At 36.6% G+C, this 13,099-nt stretch overlaps 1 protein-coding gene across 9 annotated transcripts in view; it reads right to left on the bottom strand.

The window, feature by feature from the left end:
• Nucleotides 1-13,099, bottom strand: part of APOOL (apolipoprotein O like) — a 262,405-nt gene that overhangs the window by 155,355 nt on the left and 93,951 nt on the right. For 2 of the 9 annotated variants that reach the window (XM_026480142.4, XM_057312822.1), the window contains one exon: nt 2,302-2,866. The exons of 4 other annotated variants lie outside the window; for them this stretch is intronic. In XM_026480142.4, coding sequence (XP_026335927.1) covers nt 2,778-2,866 — 89 coding nt within the window. In that variant the 3' untranslated portion in view covers nt 2,302-2,777. Of the gene's footprint in view, nt 1-2,301; nt 2,867-5,334; nt 5,897-13,099 lie in introns of those variants that run through there. 3 more of the 9 variants (XM_057312826.1, XM_057312808.1, XM_057312836.1) reach the window with 3 other exon arrangements.

The raw sequence follows: 13,099 nt of genomic DNA, 5'->3' as shown, positions 1-13,099 counted from the left end.
CAGTCACACCCACAAGGAGTCTTGTCTGAAAAAATATGAGTTTTAGTTTTATAATAATTTGGATGGATTGTCACAGCTATAAACACCCAAGTGTAAAGGAATGTAGAATAGAGAGCATTTCAATCCTACGTTGGAGGACTGAGAAAGGTGACACTGGAATTAGGTTTGAAGGATGAGTAGGACATTGGAATATGGACAGGATGAAACAGAAAAAAAAATTCTAAGAGGAAATACCAGCACAGGCAGAAAAAAAACCAACTTAAAATAACAAAGCATGTTCAAGGAGCAAGTGATACATTATAGATAAAATATACATTGGCAGTAGGATAGAAAAGGAAAGGCAAGATAGGATTAAAGTTGAATTGGGATCATAAGTGAAGGGCCTTGTATGTCATGCTTAGGAGTCTTGATTTGACTAAATAGGCAATGATGAGCCACTGAAGATTTCAGAGAAGACAACTAACCATAATGGCTGTTAGAAAGACAACTATGTCATAATATGACAGACAGGTTAGAAGAATAGGGTAGCAGACACTGTATGTTAGCTGAAACTCAACACCCATTCCATATCCTGTATTCCTTGCCTTCCTCACCATAGGAAAAAAGATGATTTGCCAATTTTCCTTGAGCTAAGGTGGCTACATGATAAGTTCTGGTCAGAATACAGACAAGAAATCTGAGAGGAGCTATAAGCATTTACTTTTTTGATAATAGAGGGTCAGAAGCATCTAGTATAGAGTTTTTCCTAACTTTTTCTTCCTACATTTAATGTGTATATGCTCCCCAGAGAAACAACAGCCATTTTGTCACCATGAGATGACAAACTGACATACTAAAGAGCAGAATGGAAAGAGAAAATGTTTAGGTCCTTGATAGCACTATGAGCTACTGAATGAACCCTGTACTGCCTAATTCCAGACTTTAAATAGATTCTTATTTAGTATTAACTGGTTTACTGCTACCTTCAAAGAGAACACATTCTCAAGTGACAGAAAGCAAGACTGCTGGAGGGCAGATGAAGGACTACTGTATTAATTCAGGAAGGTGATGATGAAAGGGTAGAGCAGATTTGAAAAACACAGAAATAAAAGAAGAGAGAGGTAGAGACAATTTAGTTTTAGGCATACTAACATTAGGGATACCTATGGGATGTAAGGTAGATGCAATAATAAATAATTAGAAAGTAGGCCTACAGCTCTAGAGAAATATGGGAGCTGGAAATATGAATGATAAGGAAATATAAATGGTGGCTGAAGCCAGTGAAGTATATTGAATGAAAATGAGAGAGCATATAAAATGAGAAAAGATGACTAGGAATGCAACCTGAAGAGCCACAGCATTTTGATTCAGAGCAAGAGAATGAAGAATGACAAGATAAGCAGGAATAACAGAGAACAAAGGGAGGAGTGAGTTTCAGGGAGGGAGTGTTCAAGAGTTAATAATTACAGAAAATTCAAATAGGTATAGAGGCCAGGGAGTCAGAAAGTCAGAGAGGAATCAAAAGTGAGGAAGTAAGAAAGTGACACTAATTATTTTTTTTATGAAGTATGGCAATCATAGTAAAGAGAAAGGAAAGATAGCTTGAGAGGAAGAGGCAGGGTTAAGGAAAGGTTGTTGCTACTATTGTTTTTGGACAAAGGAGATCTGAAACTATAGATTGAGGAAAAAAATTAATGAAAAGATAAACCAAAGACTGAAGATTAAACAGGATAGAATATGGTACTGGGAATGAACCACGAGAGACTATGGACTCTGGGAAACAAACTGAGGGCTTCAGAGGGGAGGGGGGTGGGGGAATGGGATAGACAGGTGATGGGTAGTAAGGAGGGCACGTATTGCATGGTGCACTGGGTGTTATACGCAACTAATGAATCATCAAACTTTACATCAAAAACCAGGGATGTACTGTATGGTGACTAACATAATAAAAAATATTAAAAAAAAAGAATATGGTACTGGGAAACACGGGAAAGAATGAGATCAGGAACACAAATAAGCATTAGCCTTAGACGAAGGGGATGCATGGCTGAAGGTAGAGGGGAAGCAGCTGAAAATGGTCATGTCTAAAAGCTCATGTTTCCTCTTTATGTAATAGTCATCTTTGGCAGGTATAGGAGGCTTAAGAATAAAAGGTCTGAAATAACTCTCTTGGGGAACAGAATAGAAAACCACCTAAAGGAACCAGGATTACCAGGCAGCATTGGTGTGCCTTATAGAATATGGTCCTTTTAAATAGAAGTGTTTTTGGACATTTAAGAGGAGTTGACATTACTAAAACAAAGAGACAAAACCAAGCCCAAGTGTCATAAAATGTGGATATTTTATTCCAGCTCCAGGGAATGAAAAAAAGGGGGGTAACACATCTTTCTACACACCATTCTAATTTGCTGACATTAATTTGAAAAGCTAAAGCAAATATGTATATGTATCTGTATAAATATTTATATACACACATACATATTTCATCAGTGTTTATATATTTATTCTACTTTTGTTTTTTTATAAACACCCTTAAAAATCATGAAATGCATCCAAATACTTCTATTTCTGCTTCTTCATCAGTCATTTAATATTGTTTGGATTAAATTCACAGATTGTGTTTTAATCCCTTATGTGACTGGCCAAACTGTACATTACATTAGAAGATATGAAGGAAAAACTTTAAAAGTTATGCCCTAAAAAAAAATTATACTCTCTGTGTCACAGTTACCCTTTACATGATTTTTTCATCATTATTTTCAACTTCATACATCTTGTAGTTCTCTACGTAGACTATTTCAGCTTCTAGTGCTGTACATATCTATATCTTCTGGATGGGACTGCCCGTGATCCATGAGCTTGGGGTCAGGCATAAACTGTGTAGCACCTGATAAAGTATTAAAATGAAAAAAAAATTAGTCATTCATTTCACAAATGTATTGTTGGTACTGGGAATACAGCAGTGAATAAAACGAATACAAATCTCTGTTGATATGGACCTAACACTTAAGTTTGGCAACACAGAAAATAAAATAAAAGATCTATCAGATGGTGGTAAGTGCTATGCAAAAAAGTAAAACAGGGAGGGGCATACAGAGCACTTGGGTGATTTACAATTTTAAACAGGGTGGCCTTCAAAAAAAAGTGGTAACTGAGCAAAGAACTGAAGGAGGTAAGGATGTGAGCCCTGTAGATATCAGAGGAAAAATGCCTTGAAAGTATAATGGACCTGAGGCATGTCTGAGAAACCACAAAATGGTCAGTATGGCTGGAAGAGAACAGGTAAGATGTGGTGATGGTGGGTACAGTGAGAGTGACAGGAGACATACTCAGAAAACAATAGAAGGCTAAGTCATATAGGTCCACGGTAAGGCGTTTCTCTTTTATTTTAATGCTAGATGGACAGTTTTGAGCAGAGAAGTGACCTGATGTTTTAATTTTTTAAAAGATCCCTCTTGGGGCACCTGGGTGGCTCAGTCGGTTAAGTGTCTGCCTTGGCTCAGGTCATGATCCCAGGGTCCTGGGATCGAGCCCCACGTCGGGCTCCCTACTCAGTGGGGAACCTGCTTCTCCCTCTCCTCCCCACTCATGCTCTCTCTAGCTATCTCTGTCTCTCTCAAATAAATAAATAAAATCTTAAAATAAAAGATCACTCTTGTCTGTAGGGAGAAGAGACGACAGGGAAATGAGGGTGAAAGCAGGGAGGCCAGTAGTAGTGGAGGTGGTAAAAAGAGACTGGAATCTGGATAACTTCTGAAGGTAGAATGCGCAGGATTTCCTAAGTGGATTGAATATGTTGTGTAAGCGAGACTCTACTTAAGAAACTGGAAGGATGGAGTTGACACTCTGGCAAGGAATAATGTGGGAGAAGCATGTTTGGGGGAAGGCGAGATACGTGTCAAGTTTTGAATGTGTTAAATTTGTATTGCTAACTAAACATCTGAGTACAAATGTTGAGTAATCTGTTGGAAATGTGAGTCTCTGGCGCTCAGGAGGGGCCTTGGCTGCTTTATAAATTTTACGGTACTAATTTATATATGGCATTTAAAATTATGGGACTATGAGATCATCTAGAGCATCAGAGAAGAGGTGTAAGGAATGATGAGTCCTCTGGATATTCCATTTTTTTTAATTTAAGAAAATTAGGAGAATGTATCAGAAAAGGCTGAGAAGGAACAGCCAGTCAGTGAAGTAAGAGAACCAAGAGCAAGTGGTATTCCACAAGCCATGTGAAGAGATTTGTTTCAAGGAAGAGGGAGTAATCACCTGTGTTAAAAGTTACCGATGGATTGCATAACATGGAGACTGAAAATGGACTGGATTTGGCAATGTGTAGATCATTGGAGATCTTGATAAACTGATAGTGTGCCAGGCAAGACACTACTGTTTTTCATGCATTATCTCACATTACCACCATGAGATAGATAATATTTTTATATTACCCTTGTTTTATAGATAAGGACATTTTAATTTACAGAGGTTAAGAAAATTGACCAATCTCGCTTGGCTGATAAATGGAGCCAGGACTGAATCCAGGTTAGTCTGACTCCCTAAAACAACCACCCTGATATATAAAATGGGAGTTAGAGTAGTAACAATGTCACACAATTATTTTAGTATTCAGTATAATAATACATACAAAGTGTTGCATATAAAACCCTGTGCATGGTAAGTAGGTAAGAAACAACTATTTTTATATTTTCTTTGTGATGTAAGAATAAAAATATTTTTTCAGAAATTTGCTTTTAAGTGTTTCTCAAAATCTGACTTAAAATAATTTAGTTATATATGGGAAACATATCTTTTTCCCATAGAGGAATTTAATTTCCAGTTTTATGATGAAAACAAAGGGGAGAAACAGATTTACATACAATGATTTTATGCTGATCTCTTCAGAAACTTTTTCTATTTCATAAAGTGTGATATACTTAAAAAAAAAACCCAGATCATAAGTAATCACTATCCATACACTGATATAGCTCTCCATACGATAGGAATTCTTTCTTTTTTTTTTTTAAGGATAGAAATTCTTAATATGGGGTCCCTTTAGGGATCTATGGATAGAATTCATGTGATCTATGAATTTAAGTGCAGGAAATTTGTCTTCATTTTCATTAACCTCAGACTGAAAATGAAGATTTTCTTCCATAATGAATGTAGGCAACAAACCACAATAGTGTTAGCAGGACCTCAGATTCTGTCACTAACAGAAATCACGAAAAGTTTCATGTCACGCTGCAGTTGCAAATATTTTGAAATATTTACACTTATCACTACTTCAAAACTATGGCTTTTATTCAATCTGTTAGGTACTTTTGTTTAATACATTTAAAGAAGCACATATATTATGTATTTTGTTTTACCCACTTAAAAACATTATTCTGAGAAGAGGTCCATCACACATAAAAAACATTAAGAAACTGGTTCTGCTTGCTTCTTTCCCAAATGTATCTTTACTGCCACCTGGTGGAAGTCTTTGCTCAGTACAAGTGAAAAGCGTCCTAGGAAAGAGTTTTCTTCCTTATCAAAACATATTATAGTAAGCATGACAAATGATTATTTTATATAAGTCTGACTGTGCCTAATTTTCTTAATAATACCCATCAGTTGACTAAGTTCTCTAACACTTCTACTTACTTCCTTAATATATATTCTTGTCCAAAGTCTAGTCAAAATTTCACACAATTTTGAAACGCCCCATCGCCTTTAGATCTCTACCTTTCAAAATTTGCTGAAAAACTTCAGAATTTTAATTTATCTATAACTTATGTCAGACATTATTAACTAGAGGAACATGCATAGAGAATTACCTGTGGAGCTTTTCCTACAATCCACCTGCTTGGAGGCTTCACCTCTGAAGATTCTAATTTATAATTCTTGGGTAGAGTGAATTTTAGAAAACAAACAACTCCAGTAACTGTAACATGGAAACCTCTAGTTTAGAGCCACAGCCTAGGTCATTTGTTTTCTGCCTTTTATTTTTATTTTTTTTAAGATTTTATTTATTCATTTGACAGAGACAGCCAGTGAGAGAGGGAACACAAACAGGGGGAGTGGGAGAGGAAGAAGCAGGCTCCCAGCGGAGCAGGGAGCCTGATTTGGGGCTCAATCCCAGGACCCTGGGATCACGCCCTGAGCTGAAGGCAGACGCTTAATGACTGAGCCACCCAGGCGCCCCTGTTTTCTGCCTCTTAAAAAAGATTCATCTCCTACTTTTCTGGGTAACTAAGGATTACATCTTTCCACTTAGAAATTTCTTCACCCCTTGAGCTGATCTAGGGTTCTTTCCTCCCAAAGGATTAGCAGTAATAAAACTCTTCTTGAATCTCAATCCCCTAACCCATTAGAATGCTTTTCTTTGTATTTTATCATATTTTTAATCTTTCATAAAAAGTTGTTTTTATACTTAGTTTTTTAGAAGACTTTTTAAAAAGCTGGTGTTATCTTGTGATGAGCATTGGATGCTTGTACACAAGTGCTGAATCACAATATTGTACACTTGAAACGAATTACACTGTATGTTAACTAACTGGAATTTAAATAAAAACTTAAAAGCTGGTGTTACAACAAACAGGAAAGAATAAAGATGTTTAAAGTCATAAAACAGCCATCATGTGATATCTATTCACTGATAATTTAGTTCACACATTATCTCATATTTTGAGCAAGTCAGATATAAAAAATGGGACAGATCACTAATAAATTTCTGAGTGAAGGTAGGATTGTTAAAAATTCTATTTTTGTTTCTTTGTATAAAATTTAGGTGATATTCAGCATTCAGCTTAAAAGTAATTGAAATACTTAAAGATACTAGTCACTGCAATTTACTTTCTCACACTCTGTTCTATTCTTTTCATTCGTTTTTCTCTCTGTGCTTCACTTTGGCTATATTCTATTTACTTGTATTCGAGTTCATTATTTCTGTTCTCTTTTGTATATAGTCTGCTGCTAAATCCATCCTATGAGTCCTTAATTTCAGGTACTATGCTTTTCAGTTCTAGAATATTCACTTGATTTTTTAAGTAGATCCCAATTTCTGTGAAATTCTCCATTTTTTCATCTTTACTTGTTCATATTTTCTATTTAACATATTTATCATAGTTAAAGTCCTTTTCTACAAACTTCAATATTTAGATCACCTGTGGGTCTACTGTTATTTTGTCACTCACATCTTTCTGCCTGTCAGTCACATTGTTCTGCCTCTTTGCATAAGTAATATTTTGTTTGCATGGTGGACACTGTGTATAAAAGAACCAGAGCAGCTCCAGATGATATCTTCTAGGAGAGAGGGGACCCTTTTCCTCTTTAGGAAGGGTAAGGTGCTTATCATCTTAATCCAATCAGATACTGAGATGAGTTGAAGTGTTAGGAAGAGTCAGTCAATCAACCGCTGGTTCCTCTCTCTTCCTCAGGTATAGCGAACTCCAAAGGTGCTGACTGAGAGCCTGATGTTTTTGTTTCCCTTGCTCTAAAAGACTAGGAAATTTGATTTTGCCCTTCAGATGTTTGGAGGTTGGCTGTTTAGTCTCCTGTCCCATAGAAAAGCTGGCAAATATTATAAAGGGGAGATGAGTCATGCATTTATGGCACACTTCATCCTTCTAAAAGAAATATTAGCAATCATTTTCTCCAGTGGGCCAGAGAGTAAATATTTTGACTTTGTAAACTATGAGGTCTCCTTTGCAACTACTCAACTTTGCCACTGTAGTATGAAGGCAGTCACAGACAATATACAAATGAAGGAGTGAAGCTGTATTCCAATAAAACTTTACTTATAGACACTAAGATTTGAATTCATATAATGTTCTCTTGTCACAAAATACTTTTATTTTTATTTCAACTATGTTAAACCATGTAGAAACCATCCTTGGCTTGTGAAATTTACAAAATAGATGGTGAGCAAGATTTGGCACAGAAGCCATAGTCAGCCAACCTCTGCTTTAGAGGGAGGGACATTAATCCTGTGGGAATATGAAAGATTTTATTCTTCTTTCATCAGATTTCAAAGAGGCCCATGTCTTTAGGAATTTGTTATTCCTAAAATAATTTTTATTATAAATGTGTATGAATGACAGAGAACTACCAAGCTCATATTAAGAGCCATAATATATAACTGGATGTATACCCAACATATTCTGTATGGTGGTAAGTGGTAGCTATGGCTAGGCTATCTACCTAAATAGTGTGCTCCCAAAGCTTGCTCAATGGAAATACTTGTTTATCAGCAAAATGGCTAATTACTCTGGGCAAATCATATTTTCCAACACGCATTGAGAATTTAGCATGTGATTGACATTGTACTTTGTGCTTTACATGCAGCATCTCATTTAATCCTCACAACTATGTGAGAAAAACACTATTATTGCCCCCCCCCCATTTACAGATTAGAAAACAGGCTTGAGATATTAGATAATTTGTCCCGAGTAAGAGAACTAGCAAATGTTGGATCTAGGATTCAGTTCCAGGTCTTACTCTTAAATCTGTGCTCATAATCACTACTGTTTTCTTGGACCTTTGAGATTGCACATGAAATGTAGAAATGATAAATCCCAAAAGTATTCTGTATAATCAATTCTGAATGATATATGATAAGGATGAATAGTACTAACATATTTCTCTCCTTTACATGTGAACTTAGAATGATTTTCATATACTACATTACCCATGACAAGTGGGTAAAGGGTTCCAGAACACACATGTGTGAAGAGAAAACATGGGCTAGCAATAGTTTAATCCCACTGTTAAGCTGTAACGTGTTTCTTCTCCACAAAGATATTCTTTAATTGACAGATATTTAGAAAACTGACAGGATATATTATATACTTGTGGGAATATGGTGAACTATGGATTATCAGAATCTAAAACCTGTAAACCATTCAAGAACAGAGAGAAGGGATGATGGCGGCAGAGTAGGAGGACCCTAGGCTCACCCTGTCCCATGAATAAAACTAGATAAGTATTAAATCGTCCTAAATCACAGAGATTGACATGAAGACTGGCAGAACAAACTCCACAACTAAAGGCAGAGAGGAGGCCACATCAAAGAAGAGTAAAAGGTGTGGAGACCAAGGTTTGGGAGAGAAAGAGATGATGGCTATTATGGTGGGCAGGGAGCTACAGTCTTGGAGAAAGGTGACAGACAAACACAGAGAGGAGCGCACAGGGAAAAGGAATCCCCATAGCAACTGGCTTAGAAAGTGAAAGGGGCCAAATTTCAGAAGTGCTTGCAACCAGCAGGGCTTAAGGCCTGAATTCTATAGGTCAGTGGGCAGGGCTCAGGGAGAGCCTAGAACCACTGGAGCTGCTCTTGGAGAGAAGGTAGAGCAAACGGCCTGTGGACATATAATGTGGAAACAGCAATCTGAGGAGCACCTGTGAGCAGAGTGCAGTGGTCACTTGCTCATCTCAGAGCATGTCCCAGAGAGGCAGCATTCACAGTGATGCCTGCCAGTTCCTTTGTTCCTGGCAGGCAACAGTTATGTCCCCAGCCCCTCAGCATAAACACAGAGCCATCTGCAGGAACCAGGACAGCCTCCACACTACCTAACTTGGTTACACCAAGCAATGCCCCCCACGCTCTGGGGGAAGTGCTCCTCCCAGTTACACTGGCCTCACTCCCAGTGCAGAGCACCCCTTTGTGCAGAAGACCAGCCCAAACCCCTATCCAAACATGTCTCCCAACCAATGAGATCTGCAGGCCTCAGTTCTGTAGGTGGTGGCAAAAGCAGACCAGAACACACCTAGTTAAGACTTGCCACATTCAGGCCAAGGACCAAATACTGCCCACAACAAAGAAAGCCTCTGCAAGCAACTGCCCTGAAGAATAAAGTGGCCAGGACACAATAACAGAGCACACACAGCACATACTGGAGACAGTCCTGGAAGCACCAGGCACTGGGGAATAGGGAACACTACACTGGATGGCACTATGAGATGTCTTCCTCATAAGGCCATTATCCTTCAGAACAGGAGACATAGCTGACTTTCCTAACACAGAGAAGCAGGCACAGAGACTTAGACAAAATGAAAAGCAGAGGAATTGGTCCTATATGAAAGAATAGGACAAGACCATGACCAGAGATCTAAGTGAAACAGATATAAGTAATATGCCTGATAGAGAATTTAAATTAAAGATCAAAAGAACACTCACTGGAATTGAAAAAATAGTGGAAAACATAAATGAGACTCTTAAAGCTGAAATAAGGAATAACAGAGCAGAGATACAGAGCTCAATAAACAAAATGAGAAACACATTTGATGGAATGAACATGATGCTGGAAGGAGAGGAATGAATTAATTACCTAGAAGACAGAGTAATGGAAAGGAATCAACCTGAAAAAAGAAAAAAAAATGTGTAAAATAAGAATAGACTTAGAGAACTCAGTGATGCCTTCAAATGTAATAATATTCACATTATAGGAATCCCAGAAGTAGAAGAGAAAGAAAAGGGGACAGAAAATTTATTTCAGAGATAATAGATGAAAACTTCCCTAATCTGGGGAAGGGAACAGATCCAGCAGGCACAGAGAACCCCCAACGAAATCAACAAAGCAGATCCACACCAAGACATAATTAAATGGCAAAATACAGTGATAAAGAATAAAAAATTAAAAGCAGCAAGACAAAAGTAGTTACATACAAAGGAAACACCATCAGGCTATCAAGCGATTTATCTGCATAAACTTTGCAAGCAAAAAGAGACTGGCATGATATATTCAAAGTGTTGAATGGGAAAAATCTGCAGCCAATAATATTCTATTCATCAGGGCTTTAATTCAGAATACAAGGAGAGATAAAGTTTCCCAGACAAACAAAAACTAAAGGAGTTCATGACCACTAAACCAGACCAGCAAGAACTATTAAAGGGGACTCTGAGTGCAAAGGAAAGACCAAAGGTGACAGAATACAGATAGGAAACACAAAAGCAGCAAAAATGAGTATTTCTCTAAAAATCAGACAAGGAATTCACAAAATAAAAAGATATAAAAGTTGAAACCATATACTTAACACAAAGAGAGGAGAGGAATAAAGAAAGGGTCCAAACCATTAAATAATATAGAGTTATACACAGAAGATGTTATATACAAAATTGATGGTAATGACATATCAAAAACCAGTAACAGATATGCAGAAAATAAAAAGAAATCCAAATATATCACTACAGAAAACCAGCAAACCACAGAAGAGAGAAGGAAAGAAAAGATCAGAGCAAATTATCAGAAACAACTATAAAATAGGGAATATATTGGCAATAAATACATATCTATCAATAATTAGTCTGAATGTACATGGAATAAAAGCTCCAATCAAAAGACATGGGTTATCAGAATGGATTAAAAAAAAAAAACAAGACCCGTCTATATACTGACTCATTTTGGACCTAAAGACACCTGCACATTGAAAGTGAGGGGGACGGAGAAATATCTAACATGCAAATCAATGTCAAAAGAAAGCTGGAATAAGAATACTTATATCGGACAAAACACACGTTAAAACAAAGACTGTAAGGAGTCAAAGAAGGGCACTATATAGCCATTAAGGGGACATTTCAACAAGAAGATGGAAGAGTTGTAAATATTTATGCACCCAACATGGGAGAACCCAAATACATAAAACAGTTAATAACAAATATAAAGGAACTAAAGGAAAATAATCTAATTATAGTAGGGGACTTGAACATCCCACTTATATTGATGGATAGATCATCTAAACAGAAAACCAACAAGGAAACAATGGCTTTGAATGACACACTGGATGGGATGGACTGAACAGATATACTCAGAACATTTCATCCTAAAACAGCAGAATACACATTCTTTTCAAGTGCACATGGAATAGTCCCCAGAATAAATCACATGAGATCACAAAAAAAGCTTTAACAAACTGAAAAAATTGAAGCATACCATGTATCTCTTCTGACCACAACACTATGAAACTAGAAGTCAACCACAAGAAAAAAATCTTGAAAGTCCTCAAATACATGGAGGTTAAATAACATGCTACTAAACAATGAATGGGTCAACCAGGAAATAAAACAAATATATAAAAAAGAACATGGAAACACATTAAAATAAAAACACAATGGTTTGAAACTTTTGGGACACAGCAAAAGAGGTTCTAAGAAGGAAGTTTATAGCAATATAGGCCTACATCAAGAAGCAAGAAAAATCTCAAATAAACAACCTTAAGGAGCAGGGAAAGAAAAACAAACAATACCTAAAACCAGCAGAAAGAAGGACATGATAAAGATCAGAGCAGAAACAAATGATATACAAACTAAACAAACAAACAATACAAAGGGTCAATGAAACCTGGTTTCTTTGAATGAGGTGGTTCTTTGAAAAAATTGATAAAATTGGTAAATGTCTAGCCAGACTTATTAAGAAAAAAATGGGAAAGAACTCCAGTAAACAAAATCATAAATGAGAGAAGAGGAATAAAACCAACACCAAGGAAATACAATTATAAGAAAGACTTATGAAAATCTATATGCTGACAAATTGGTCAACCTAGAGGACATGGATAAATATCTAGAGAAGTATAAACTACCAAAACTGAAATGGGAAGAAATAGAAAATTTGAACAGACTGATCACCATCAAAGAAACTAAATCAGTAAACAAAAAAATCCCAAACAAACAAAAGTCCAGGACCAGATGGCTTTACAAGGGCATACCACCAAACATTTAAAGAAGAGTTAATACCTATTCTTCTCAAAGTATTCCAAAAAATAGAAAAGGAAGCAAAACTTCCAAATTCATTCTATGAGGCCAGGTTTACCCTGATACCAAAACCAGATAAAGACACCCCTAACAAGGATAACGACAGGCCATTATCTCTGATGACCACAGACGCAAAAATCCACGACAAAATGCTATGAAACCTAATCCAACAATACATTAAAAATCATTCATCACAATCAAGTGGGATTTATAGCTGGGTTGCAAGGGTGGTTTATTTTTCACAAAACAATCAACACATTACATCACATCAGTAAGAGAAAGGATAAGAAACATATGTTCATCGGAATAGAAGTGATGAAAACTCTCAACAAAGTAGATTAAGAGGGAACAAACATCAACATAATAAGGGCAATATATGAAAAACCCACATTAACATGA

The sequence above is a fragment of the Ursus arctos genome, chromosome X (genome assembly GCF_023065955.2).
Source record: "Ursus arctos isolate Adak ecotype North America chromosome X, UrsArc2.0, whole genome shotgun sequence".
Taxonomy (NCBI): domain Eukaryota; kingdom Metazoa; phylum Chordata; class Mammalia; order Carnivora; family Ursidae; genus Ursus; species Ursus arctos.
This window is presented reverse-complemented; position numbering and strand designations above follow the sequence as displayed.